The sequence below is a fragment of the Solanum tuberosum genome, unplaced genomic scaffold (genome assembly GCF_000226075.1).
Source record: "Solanum tuberosum cultivar DM 1-3 516 R44 unplaced genomic scaffold, SolTub_3.0 scf00221, whole genome shotgun sequence".
NCBI classification, from domain to species: domain Eukaryota; kingdom Viridiplantae; phylum Streptophyta; class Magnoliopsida; order Solanales; family Solanaceae; genus Solanum; species Solanum tuberosum.
The window spans coordinates 1,018,988-1,033,527 of NW_006239151.1; the positions used below are offsets into that span (position 1 = coordinate 1,018,988).

At 36.0% G+C, this 14,540-nt stretch overlaps 1 protein-coding gene across 1 annotated transcript; it reads right to left on the bottom strand.

Moving 5' to 3' along the window:
* Window positions 1-12,725: 12,725 nt before the first annotated feature.
* Window positions 12,726-14,060, bottom strand: LOC107062428 (uncharacterized). Its single transcript, XM_015313071.1, has 3 exons — window positions 13,844-14,060; window positions 13,284-13,627; window positions 12,726-13,166 (listed from the first exon to the last, which is right to left on the bottom strand). The coding sequence occupies exons 1-3, from the start codon at window positions 14,058-14,060 to the stop codon at window positions 12,726-12,728; spliced, it is 1,002 nt and encodes a 333-aa protein (XP_015168557.1).
* Between the last annotated feature and the right edge of the window lie 480 nt (window positions 14,061-14,540).

Below are 14,540 nucleotides of genomic sequence, written 5' to 3' on the forward strand. Positions count from 1 at the left end.
ATTGGACCTACGGTCCGTCAATCAATCGACAGTCCGTCGATTGGGTCCGTAGGTCGAGTCTGCCCGACAGGGCTTCACTAAAACGAGCATAAATCTTTACTCGGAGGTGGGAATTTAGTAAACTCGGTGGTGTTGGAAAGATAATTCAATTATCTATTATATCATAGGTTATGGGACACATAATTCCTTTTGTGCTAAAATTTATGACCATCTGAAGTTGATCCATCAACAATTTTCAGCTAACTGGCTGCTGATCCTCATCTACGGTCAAACCTACGGACCGTGGATCGAATGACGGTCTATGCTGGTCGATCATAGTTCATGTCAGAGGCTGGGTAAAGGAGATCTCGATCCACTGTCACAGACCACAGACCGTGGTCTGATCTACGGACCGTGGGTCTGTCCGTGAGTCGGGACTTAGCTAATTTTCTGAGCTTGGCTGGGAGGGGTTGCAGTGGTGAACCACGGACCACCAACACGGGCCGTGGTCTGAACTACGGTCCGTGGATGGCAACCGTGGGTTGCACCTGCAACTTCTCAAAATCTGCATTTTTGGTTTGTTTCGAATACGGGGTGTTACAAAAAATATCATCAAGTACACAACGCTAAATCATAATCAGCAAAATCAAATTCTCAGCTTCTTTTAGCTAACATGCTTATCTTTCGTAATACCATACGATTGTATTATGAAAGTCAGTGGTACAATACCAGTTTTCGACAAGCAATTAATTCTGCCTCTCTTATTGTTAATTTGAAGACTGTTCATCTATATACCTACTATATTTAAGTTTTTTTTTTTGTTTTTTAAGCTTATATTATTAGACACAATCTATGGTGTCTTCTTTTGGACATGAAATGATATTTTTTAGAACAAAAAAAGACAATATGTTGTAACTAGAGCATAATCCTTGATGGACGAAATAATTCTCTCGAGTTTATTTGTCCTTTTAAAGTTGCACGATATAGTATAATTTTTATCCTTGCATCAAAAAAGAAAAACCCAACAATAGTTCAATATGAATTGGTGTTTAACTATTTTCAACGTAAAATTTTAACTAATCAGAAGTTGACTTTGTAGTAAAATGTTCTAATTAAAACTAACAAAATTTTAATCCCTATCCGTTAATAGACTAATACATACACTAAAGTATTACTAGTAGAACGAGGTATAAGCAAACATCCTTAGTAGAGAAATAGCAACACAATATCGGAATATGGGGCAAGCATATAGAGTAAAAATATTTAGAACTTGGGAGAACGAAACTAAACTCAAAGTAATTAGAAAAAAAAGGCACCCAATAAGCAACATTATTATTGCCTGATGGAGATACAATTGAAGTAGCTAATAATTGTGTGATAAGTATAGTTGATACATTGTTTGATGATCTAATCCAGAACTTTAGTATAACACTATTGATGAAAGGAAGGGACAATACTTTAATTAAATTGTCAAGATTTATCTTAATCTAGTCACTTAATGATATAGAAGATGTTATTTATATTACTATTCTCGTTACATTTTTATTGTTAGAAAATTGAAACCTATTCAAAGAATCTATATTGAACACTCATTTATTTAATAATTCATAATCATGATGTCTGAGTAGCTTTGTTCATCCTTAATAAAAGATATTCAATAGATATCTCTTTAAAAATCTTTTTTGGAAAAAAAAAACTCTATCGATTTGAACAATATTTATTGATAAATTCAGGTGTGATTTCAGTATTTTTGTTTCTCATTTTATATTTTCCCTTTATATTTATTATAAGTGAAATTATATGTACATATACCTCTAGAGAAACTAATTCGTTAAAATAAAATTTGTTTGGGCGTTTTGGGACTAAAGTTTCAACTTTTAAGGTGATGTATATTTTTTGGTTGATCATTTCATATGTATTATGTCTCTTTAATTTAAGTGAACCTAAACCACCAAAAAACTTGATTATTTCATTAGCATTGTATTGCATTTAATTCCCTTAATTACTTCGTGTATCTTTTGTGCATAGATAGTCCTCTTCATGTTTTAATAAATCTGCTTAGAAATTTATTTTTAGATATTGTGTGTTGGGCTGTTGTGAAGAAGCACATGTGGATTGGTGTAGTGAAAAATGTGAAAAATGTGAAATGGCAAAAGGGTAATTGATTCATCGCGTGGACAAGCAAACGAGCATTTTGAGGATCCAAGTTATATGCCTCTACAAATATTAGTCAATGTATTTTGCAACCAAAGAAACATAGTAAGTTTCCAGGTGGGCATTGTCTTAATTGGGAAAAGGAGGTACAAACTAGAAAACGAGATATCTATCCGTTGAAGAAGTCCTTGGTCTATCATCGGGCATCAAGAAATATGGATATCCGTTGATAAATATTGTCTTCTCATGTGTTGTGTCAACCAAATCCATGGCAGTTGTGACTCGGTGGAATTTTAGCAAGTCTAGAGCTCAAATTTCAAATTATTTTCCTAAGAAGAACAAGTGTAAAGGTCTTTAGGATCGGTAGGATAAACATGGTGGACCCATCTGGTCTACCCATGGTGTAGTTCATTGCGAGGTTTCGCATATACTACTTATTCTAAAGAATATTGTTCGGTACCCTTCTCAAGAAAAGTATTTAAAATTTTAGTTCGAGACTTGCTTAGATTTCCTTGAGTCACGGTCAACATGAATTTGGTTGACACAACTCTTGAAGAGACTGTCTTTTTCAGTGGACATCCATATTTTTTGCCGCCTGATGATAGAACAAGTGCTTCTTCAACATGTAGGCCTCTTGTTTTACCGGTTTGTACTTCTTTTTCCAAGTTAATATAATTTCCACCTGGAAATTTCATAAATTTATTTGATGGCATAGTACTCTTACAAATCTTTGTAGAGGCATGTAACTTGGATCCCTAAGAGTACTCATTTTCCGGTCAACATGATAAAGAAATTACCCTCTTTCCAATATCACATTTTTGACAACAACAATCCTATTGTGCATTTGCATACACCAACAGAGAATGGCTAAAAGGAAGAGAAAAACAATATTTTTGAAAATAGGAAAAGGAATATGTGTACATAAAAAATATATACTATATGTTTGAGGTTTACAAAGAACATATAGATATGGACAAGGTGATGAAGAAAGTACGGATTAGAGAGTCATGACTTTCAGCTTTCCTAACTGATTGTCCACCCTTTATGCTAAAATGAGAGAGAACTTACTAATGCACGTCAACATTATAACACTGATAGCATGTAATGGTTTCTTCTAGAAAATCTTTATCACCGCAAATTTCACAAATCTTTTTCTGCAAGTTTCTATAGAAAACATAAATTTAGAAGGTAAGACACTTTTTATCCATATTAAGTGAAAAACATATTGCCCTCTAGTTTTAGCAATGAACAAGGATGTAGATGCTATCAAAGTGGTCATTCATCTTCTTTTATTGCACCGAATTAAGATTACCAGATGAACCAAAATGAAAAATGAGGGGGAAAAATATGATCAAGTACACAACGCTAAATCATATTCACAAAAATCAAGTTCTCGCCTTCTTTTAGCTAACATGCTTATCTTTCATACTACCATACCATTGTATTATGAAAGTCAGTGGTACAATACCAGTTTTCGACAAGCAATTCATTTTGCTTCTTTTATTGTTAATTTGAAGATGGTTCATCTGTATACCTAATATATTTAAGTTTTTTTATTTTTTTCTTTAATCGTATATTATTAGACACAATCTATGGTGTATTCTTTTGGACATGAAAGGAGATTTTTTAGAACAAAAAAGATAACCTGTAGTAACTAGAGCAGAATCCTTGATGGACGAAATAAATCTCTCGAGTTTATTTGTCTTTTTTAAAGTTGCACGACATAGTAAAGTCTTTATCCTTGCATCAAAAAAGAAAAACCCAACCATAGTGCAATATGAATTGATGTTTAATTATTTTCAACGTAAAATTTTAACTAATCAGTAAGTTGACTTTCGAGTAAAATGTTCTAATAAAAACTAACAAAATTTTAATCCCTGTCCGTTAATAGCCTAATAGATACACTGAAGTATTACTAGTAGAACAAGGTATAAGCAAACATCTTAAGTAGAGAAAAAGCAACACAATATCTTAATATGTGGCAAGCATAGAGTAAAAATAATTTAGAACTTGGGAGAACGAAACAACACTCAAAGATTTTTATTTTTTTTAAAAGGCACCCAATAAACAACAGTATATTAATTATTATTGCCTAATCGAGATTGAATTGAAGTAGCTAATAATTGTGTGATAACTAAATTGATACATTGTTTGATGATCAAATCCAGAACTTTATTACAACACTATTGATGAAAGGAAGGGACAATATTTTGAGTAAATTGTCAAGATTTTTCTTAATCTAGTCACTTAATGATATAGAAGATGTTATTTACTCTTCTTGTCACTTTTTTCCCATTAATAAGTTGAAACCTATTCAAAACATCTATATTGAACACTCCTTTATTTATGTTAAGAGTGTTGAAACCTCGAACATTCATTTATTTAATTCATAATCTTGATGTCTGACTGAGCTTGGATAAATTTATTCATCCTTAATAAAAGATATTCAATAGATATCTCTTTAAGCATCTTTTTTGAGAAAAAAAACTCTATCGATTTGAACAATATTTATTGATAAATTCAGGTGTGATGTCTATCTTTTTGTTTCTCATTTTATATGTTCCCTTTATATTTATTATAAGTGAAATTCTATGTATGTATGCCTTAAGAGAAACTAATTCATTAAAATAAACTTTGATTTGGCATTTTGAGACTAAAGTTTCAACTTTTAAGGTGACGTATATTTTTTGGTTGATCATTTCATGTGTTCTTTTTCTTTAACTTAAGTGAACCAAGACCACGAAAAACTTTGTTAATTCACATGTATGTTCCCTCACACATTTAATTTTCAAAAAAATAAATTTTCGGCATGATTAACTTATCTTGATTTATAGTTACCAAAAAACATTATCTTGATTTATTATATTTGTTACTTTGACTGATTTTTAGCTCTAATCACCTACAAGATTATCAAGAACGCGTCATTGGTTATGCACTAGGTGGTTGATCATGAAAATATATTTTTAAAAAATTTCAAATGACTACCAAATAAACTAACATAAAATAAATTATTTTCAATATCAAACATCTACTTCATAACAAATGACACATTCTTGATAGTTTTGTATGTGATTAGAGTTGTCACACAACCAAAAGAAATAAATTTAATAAACCAAGATAAATTAATCATGACAATAATTAAAAAAGAGTTGTAAGAGAACAAACATGTGAATTAATGAAGTAGTTTGTGGTAGAGTTTAACATAAAATTAAGAAAAAGAATACATATGAAATGAACAACAAAAATAGACATCACCTACAAAGTTGAAACTTTACTATCAAAATGCCCAAATCAAAGTGTATTATGATGAATTAGTTTCTCTTGAGGTGTGTGTGTGTGTCTCTCTCTCTCTCTAAATATTTATATATTATTTTATTTTTACTTAAAATAAAGATACAGAGAATATATGAAGTGAGAAAAAAAAAGATAGACATCACACCTTCATTTGTCAATAATTATTGTTCTAGTTGATAGAGAATTAGCTAATTAGATGCTTTAAGAGATGTATAAAGTAATTTAGATTAATACACTATTGAATATCATTTTTAAGGATGGACAAAACTTGACATTTAGCTTGTCCAAGAGTATTCAGACACTATGTTTATGAAAAAGATAAAGGAGTGTTCAAAATATACAATGTAGTGTGTAGAGAAAAGGAGACAAAATGCATCAAAAGATACAATTGTGTGTCACTCAACTCAATACATACCAGAGCTAACTAGTTGTTTATCATTTGATTTAATTAGAAGAAGTTCATAGATGATGAAAGGTTTAATTACTAAACTAAGCATGTCCAATTGTGGAACGAGTTTGTATTTTCCGTTGAACTGTATAAAACACTTTTTATAATAAAATCTGGATGGTTATAAAAAAATATATATGTTATTACTGTTTACATTCATTACCAGAAAGCCTACAAAATTGATGAATTCCTTCATGAAATGCATCATATTTTCTTGGTTTGGTCAAAAAAATATTCTCTCCAAAAAATATGTAGAAGCATCCAACAAATAAGGTTATTCTAATACTTTTTCTGATGGTCTGGTTGTCCTATTAAGTGTGAAGAAAAGTGTTTTTCTTTGTGATGGAGTTTGGCTTTTTTCTTTTATAACTCAACTCAATGAAACAAGTTACTCAATGCAGTGAAACATAGTTCAACTAAACTCAAGGAAATAGGGCTCAACTAAACAATAGTATACTCAACTCAACATAAAAGCAACAATAAAAGATGCAATATATAGAAAGTTTTTTAAATGGTAGATAGCAACTCAATGTATTGAAGAATACAATAACAACTCAATTTGTATATAAAAATATAATATAACTTTGTGGGAGATTCTCTAACCGATAACCATCAGTATGAGCTATGTCAGGATACATCGTCTTGCCCATGCTACCAGAATTGTCATATACTTTGTCAGGGTATAGAACCTCTCAACTAAGTGGATCCACTAGTCTATGCTAAAAAGCATTAAGGAATAGTCTAAAAAGTATGACCCTTCCTACCCACGCTGGCTACATGGTTTATGGGGGCTGTGAGTTGTATGAACTCTCCCCCATATCGGTGCTCAATACTACTCTCAAAATATACTAGCTCATATAATTTAAAAGCATAACACTCTCTGTGTTTTAAGATTATTACTCGAAATATTTGTCTCAAACGAGATGGTACTCAAACTGCTCAAAACTCTTCGGGAATTTTTAGTTTCCTCTCATCTTAAATGTAAAAACATTTAGTCTTGGGAATACTTAGTTCCCATATATCATTTTAAAGAAAATGAACTCAGCTCTACTCTTCCTCAACTCAGTACTCAAGTCTTTAAAACATGTTTTAAAACATTTTGTAAAAAAAGGCTTCATATAATTAGGTTCATGCAGAATTATGGGAATGAACTACTCAACTCAAGGACTCAATGATACTCCTCATCTCATGACTGCTCAACTCATAAGGTTCATGCGAAATTTTGGGCATGAACTACTCAACTAAAGGACTTCATGATACTACTCATTTCAAGAATGCTCAACTCATAGGGTTCATGTGGAATTATGGGCATGAACAACTCAACTCAAGGATCTTCCATAAGTAACATTTAATAGCCCCCTAATTAGGAATATAATCTCAAAGGGTTAGGAACTCAATACTCAAGGCTTAGAACTTGAAGATACTAATCCTCTCAAAGATACTCGACTTATGGAGTTCATGCGAAATTTATGGGCATGAATGACTCGACTCAAGGGTCTACATAACAATGTGGAACTCATGCATACGACTCTTATCATTCTCATACTTACTTCCTCAAAGCTTAGCTCAAATCGATAGTTGATCTAAAAGGATTCACAATTGAACTCAAAGACTTTCTTGAACTCCACACTTAACTCTTTCTTGAATTTGAATTATAAATTCAAGTGTTATGATTCATGATATGAAGGATCTCAATGATACTGTAGACTCATGAATACTTTTTCCTCATTCTAATACTCACTTACTCGAGTGTTGAAACGAGTTATTAGAAATTGTAGAAGACTCCTCAAAAGACGAAAAAGGGACCTTCTCAAAAGACTCGAAAGAACTCTCAAGACTTGACTCTTAACTCTACCTTAAATTTGAATTATGAATTCAAGGTTATGATTTATGATAGGAAGGATATCGTGATGATTAAATGAGTTTTAGATAGTTAATAATGAGAAACGGTTGAAAAGCACTATTTGGAGAGCAATTCCGCAATGCAGAGATGAATTATAATGTTAGGTCGAAATAACTTTTGAAATAGTGGAGTCCACGTTCTCTCCGCGACGGGAGAGGAAAGTTTCACTCTGAAGGAACAGGTTTGCGACGCGGACTGATGCGTCCAAACTTACACCTCAATTAGGAGATATAAATGGTCGACGTCAATTTACAAAACTCAACGTGAGTTGAGGTCGATCCCACAGAGAATTTCTTTACATAAATAATTTCACTGTCACATTTTACTCAAATATCGTTATTAATTCCTAAAGAAACAATTACGGAAAGTAAAATGGATTTAGTTGTAATGTTGTAGTACTTAAGATTTGTAATAAAAATCAGATTAACAATTAACAGAGTTTTCAGTTTTCAAGTTGTTTTGATGATTAAAAGAAACTAGGATTGTGTTCCCCATAATGTTACACCTAATGTTCTTCCGTAGTTGAGTTTCAGGCAATTTATCTCTACAAAAAATAGACAAGTTAGATATATCTAATACTTCTCAGCCTAATCAGATAATGTTCACTGAAGTCTTCTCGGTCCCAGAGTGTTACTAGTTTTACCCTCGTTCACAGTGGTGTTAAAGTCTTTTCTCTCGAACTCAAACTTTGACTCCATTTCTTCCAGTTAATTTAGAATTTTCCTAACTATTATTTTTCTCTCAAAAAAATAATATATACAGGCTCACTCCAACGCGTGCACTCATCAGAATACGTGAATAATGAGAGCTAGATTCTAAGTTCCAAACATAAATTGCCTATCACTTGTTTTACAAAATTACACTTCGATTCACATCATAGATCCCACAATCCCAATTGTGGTATTTAGCCACTCATGATTTCACATAAACATTCAGAAATATAATATGAAAACATGTTGAGAAAGTACTTACGAGAATAAGCAAATCAATAAGCTACTTTGATATTTCAAGAACCGGAAATCCAAACTTCGAACTTGATTTAATGTTCAAATTGAAAACCAAAATTAATAATAATGTAAACTTGTTCGTCGTTCAAGGTCAGACAAGATAAAAACATAAACGACCTAATTAAGTCAAATAAAACGTTTCAAAAAGAGTCCTACTCGAAATAGAACTTAACTATCGGACACCTCACATATGCTACCATGGTTCGTCAAGGGCTTCATGGTCCGTGAAGCCCTTCGGGGTATTCACTTAGAGCTCGCCAACCTAGGTCTTCAATGCCTGCACACTGGAAATTACATCACAGACCGTTAAAGAGACCACCGTCCGTCTGGGTGTCCATGGTCTTCACTTGGAACTCCCTAAGTCTGGGTCTTCAATGTCATCACACTGGAAATTGCATCACGGACAACACCACGGACCTTTGAAGAGACCACGGTCCGTCAAGGTGTCCGTGACCTTCACTTAGAACTCCCCAAGTTTGGGTCTTCAAAGCCAGCATACTGGAAGTTGCATCATGGACATCACCACAGACCGTTAAAAAGAGACCACGGTCCGTCTGGGTGTCCGTGATCTTCACTTAAAATTTCCCAAGTTAGGGTCTTCATGCTAGCCTACTGGAAATTGTACCACGGATGTTATCACTATCCGTCTAGATCTTCATGACCCGTAAAGGCATCCGTGATCTTCACTTGATTTGTCAGCACTAAGATTTCAGGTTTCATCATTTCCATCTTCTTTCCCTTCAACTTGTTTCACATGTACAAACACTACCAAACACATTAGATCCACATAAATACACTCAATTAGAGTATCAATTCTTAGTTTTCGAGCATCAAATGTGCCAAGATTTCGCGGCACATCAACACCTTCAACTTAGAACCATTTCTTGTCCTCAAGTGATGAGAAAACAATACATTCAGTCCTCAAAAAATTTGAACACTTTTGAACTTACGCAGCAGCCATCTCTACTACAATTTGCATCCAAAATGATGAATCTAACAAGCAAGGATCAATATATGACATCTCATTATTCACAGTTGATCATGCTTATGCCTGTGAATTATCAGCTAACAGAATCTACTATCAAATGCAATCTATAAATCTCTGTCTAAAAGAGCCAATGTGGCTGCAAATGTCTTATGTACTCTCTTTGTTGTTTCAGTCTCCGCAGCAATGTTCATTAGTGTGGTGGCGTAGATAGCATAGAACTCTCAAGGTAGATGGCCGGTGTATTCCCCAGGGGCATACAATCTATAAATCTCTGGAACAATCTATAAATCTCTGAAAGTGCCTAGATATCCGCCATCACTGCCCTAGTCTCAAGCATGAGTGGTCTCTTTCTAAATCCCACCGACTTTTTCACGATTCCATGTTCGAAGAAATCTTCTGACCTGTTTATCATCCACATGGATCTGAAACAGTCAATTAGTTGTTGTCGCAATACTGGGTCAAATTCGCAGAGGCTAACATACTGGACCATTGTATCGTCTTGAGTTACCTCATCATCCCCCTCTACTGCACATGTCTTTGTCTGAGCTCCAATGTCAGCCTCCGGTACTACTGCAGGTGGAGATGTAGTAGCATCTTCCTGTGAGCCACCTTCGGACTCTACACTGCCTCCCTAACCATCATCAGACTGGCTAACTGAACCAACACTGGATCCACTTCCCAATTTTTCACAGCTACCGAAACTACTACCTCCCTCTTCAGACTGGAGATGAGTGTCCTCGAGAATTGCCCTCGCTATTCTGGATCTAGTACCTCGAGGTGGGTGAACCTCCAGTGTAAAATTTATCTGTACCTCCGAACTACTAGATTCCTGAGTATGATCGCCTTCAGATTGTGAAGCAGTAAGTGAGGAATGTGGAGCTGTGTTCTTTTTTCGGGGTGCCATAGTACCTGAACAATGTAAACACCCATTAATAACCAAATTAGTGAAATGACATACTATCGGGTACTCAGACTTCCCCTGTGTAATTACATTGTGACTCATTGCCTTAAGAATGTCATCACCTAATCTATCATTGGGAAGGTCCACTGAATCAAAAGACGAAACAAGAATAAAAGTACAGAAGGTAAACTATAAAAAATTAGTCAACTATACGGGAGCTCACATAGGCCGTGGTAGGTACCACGGTCCGTAAAACCTCTCGTGAATTGATAACATAATCAGTGTGCAACAGTGGTGTAACCAAGTATTGTTCACGAACGGTTGCATGGCCCGTGGAGTGAACCATGGTTCGTGATGATGCTCGTGAACCTATCTACTGGGTGGATGGAATTCAAGTGTGGTCCACGAGTGGTTTCACGGCTTGTGGTGGCTTCAACGGTCCGTGAAGCCTCTCATGATCTTACACTTGACCATTCATCCAACCATTGTCTCCCCCAATTTCACCACAGGTCGACAGCACCTAACCCCCATTCATTTAGCACAAAAGCACAACGTGACTACTACTTCATGGACATTCATCAAGCAAAATTGCAAAAAAACGTGATACTTATACAAAATACACATACCCACACATCAACACTATTTCTACACAAATTTAACCACCCCACATGAGATTACACCCAAATTAGACAAAATCCACTACCGGTTCACATTAACATAGCTTGTTCATCACATGATCATGCGAAATTCGACTAGGTCAAAGTAATTCTAACTCACTTTTAGACAAGATCAAACTTATAGCAAGTGATAAGAGAACTTACTTGGAATTTAGAAGAAAATTTCACTCACAAAAAAGAATCAATGAACACGACTTGAGATTCTTGACAACTTAGGATTAGGGCTTCGATTCTTTGATGAATTAAGGATTGATGGATGATGGGAACCATTTTTAACTCTTTAAGAACCGTTAGAGAAGAGAAAATAAGAGGAAAACCCTGAATTTTGGCGCTTAGGAAGCACATATACGTTTTAATTTCAATTTTTTTTCATGCGCTGATCAGGTCGGTTTACTGCCAATACTGGGTTGTGGATGACCGACCGTGAAAGTGCCCGTGAAGGTCACCATGGTCCGTACAGTGGTTCGTGGAAATGTCTTGGGACAGAATGCTTACCTGGGATTCACGAGAGACTAGACGGTCCGTAAAAGCCTTGACGAACCGTGAACCCTTCTGTGAACCCTTTTCGTGCAATTTCCAGTAGCTTCCTTCTGTTGGTGCTGAGATTGAAGGGTCGTGAAGTTGCCCGTGAAGGACACCTCGGCCTGTGGGGTTGCTAATGAAGAACTGTCTGCACCCAGTACCTGCAATTCTTCACCCAAATCCTTCCTGCACACATCAACACACAATGAAACTATAAAAACAAGGAAAAAATTGAGGAAAAGTAAACAACCTATTACAAATAAAATCTTGGGTTGCCTCCCAAAAAGCGCACAATTTAACGTCGCGGCGCGATGCAAGTTAGTTGATTACTCAGACTTCATCAAGTTTATATTCTTCCATAATCTTTACTTCTTCTGGAACAACCAAGTATGCCTTGATTCGCTGACCATTTGCCTTGAACCTCTCACCCTTGTCGTTCTCAAGCTCAATAGTACTCGACTAAAACACCTGAGTTACCTTAAAAGGCCTAGACCATTTGGATCTCAGCTTCTTACAAAACAGACGAAGTCTAGATTTGAAAAGTAACACCAAGTCACCAGGAGAGAATGTTCTCTTCTCAATATGCTTATCATGATACAACTTTATCCTCTCCTTGTATAGTGCAGACCTCCCATACGCTCTCAAACGGTACTCATCCATCTTATTAATCTAATCCAGTCTCAGGTTTGTTGTTTCGCTCCAACTTAGATTCAGCTTCTTTAAAGCCTAGAGTGTTTTATGCTCAAGCTCAACCGACAAATGACATGCATTTCCAAACACCAATTGATACAGAGACATACCAATAGGCGTCTTGAAAGCTGTCCGATATTCCCATAGAGCATCATCTAACTTTCATGCCCAATCTCTCATGTTGGTATTTACTGTTTTAGCCAAAATCACCTTAATCTCTCTATTTGACACCTCCACTTGGCCATTGGTATGTGGATGATAAGGAGTTGCCACCTTGTGTTGTTTAACACCATATTTGGCCAGAAGTTCACTAAATACCTTGTTGCAGAAATGGGAACCGCCATCACTAATGATATCTCTGGGTGTGCCGAACCTTGAGAATATATTCTTTTTCAGAAAACCAGCAACACTCTTGCTATCATTCTCAGGCAAAGCAACTGTTTCAACCCATTTGGACACATAGTCCACTACTACCAATATGTACTTCTGCCCATAGGAGCTCACAAATAGGCCCATGAAATTGACTCCCCACACATTAAATAGCTCCACCTCCAGAATAGGTGTCATGGGTAACTCATTGCACCGAGAGATGGATTTTTGCCGCTGGCACACATCACAACTCCTTACTATGTCTATCTAATCCTGATGAATTGTAGGCCAGTAGTACCCACACTGAAGTATCTTGTGGGCTGCTCAAGCACCTCCATGATGGCCACCTACCGGAGAGGAGTGACATGCCTCTAGAATGTGCAACATCTCAGGTTCAAGGACGCATCGCCTAATGATATTATCAGCACACACCCTGTACAAGTAAGGTTCATCCCAGAAATACTTACCCACATTATGCGGGAACCTCTTCCTTTGCTGAAATGTCAGCCCCCCGGGCATCAAATCACTAACAAGAACATTAGCAAAATCAGCAAGCCAAGGAATAAGAATTGCAACCAATACCTGCTCATCCGGGAATGCATCATTGATTTCTTGCTCACATTCCTCTTTCTTTTCAGCCTCCAACCTAGACAGGTGATCAGCCACCTTGTTCTCACAACCTCTCATATCCTTGACTTCAAAATCAAACCCCTGAAGAAGTAATACCTAGCTGATTAACCTTGGCTTGGCATCTTTCTTTTCCATGAGGTATCTCAGAGCTGCATGATCCGTATGGACTATCACTCTAGTACCCAACAAGTAAGCTCTGAATTTCTCGAAAGCATACACCACATCCAATAGTTCATGTTAAGTAACTGTGTAATTTTGTTGTGCTCCATTTAGTTACTTACTAGCATAGTAAATCGGATTGAACATCTTGTTGCGCTTCTGCCCCAACACAACTCCTAAAGCAGTACTACTGGCACCATACATTACCTCAAATGGCTCAGCCCAATCTGGTCCAATGATCACTGGGGAAGAAATTGGCTTCTCCTTTAGGCATTCAAAGGCTCTAAGATATGCCTCATCAAAAATGAACCTCATCTCCTTCTCCAAAAGCTTGCACATGGGGTGTGCAATTTTTTAGAAGTCCTTGATGAAACACCTATAAAATCTGACATGTCCTAAGAAACTTCGAACACCCTTCACACAAATAGGTGGAGGCAACTTTTCAATCACCTCAATTTTGGCCTTGTCGACCTCTATCCCATTTTTGTGACACCTTGTGCCCAAGGACTATGCCTTCCTTGACCATGAAATGGCACTTCTCCCATTTCAGCACTAGGTTGGCCTCCTCACATCACTGTAGGGCCCTGCTAAGATTAAGCAAACAGTAATCAAAGGTGTCACATACCACTGAAAAGTCATCATGAAGACCTCAAGAGTGTCCTCCACCATGTCCGAAAAAATAGAGATTATACACCTCTGAAAAGTTGTTGGTGCATTACATAGTCCAAATGGCATGCGTGTAAATGCAAAGGTGCCATAAGGACATGTAAAGGTAGTCATTTCCTGATCTTCAGGAGCAATTGATATCTTGTTGTAGCT

Bases quoted from the DNA above. Each gene is read 5' to 3' on its own strand.
- LOC107062428 (XM_015313071.1), bottom strand. From the start codon at position 14,060: ATGTGCAAGCTTTTGGAGAAGGAGATGAGGTTCATTTTTGATGAGGCA. The intron at 13,628-13,843 runs GTAAGTAACTAA...TTGATTTTGAAG, and splicing joins CAATCCGATTTACTATGCTA to TCAAGGATATGAGAGGTTGT. The intron at 13,167-13,283 runs GTAGGTGGCCAT...GATGTGTGCCAG, and splicing joins AGGCATGTCACTCCTCTCCG to CGGCAAAAATCCATCTCTCG.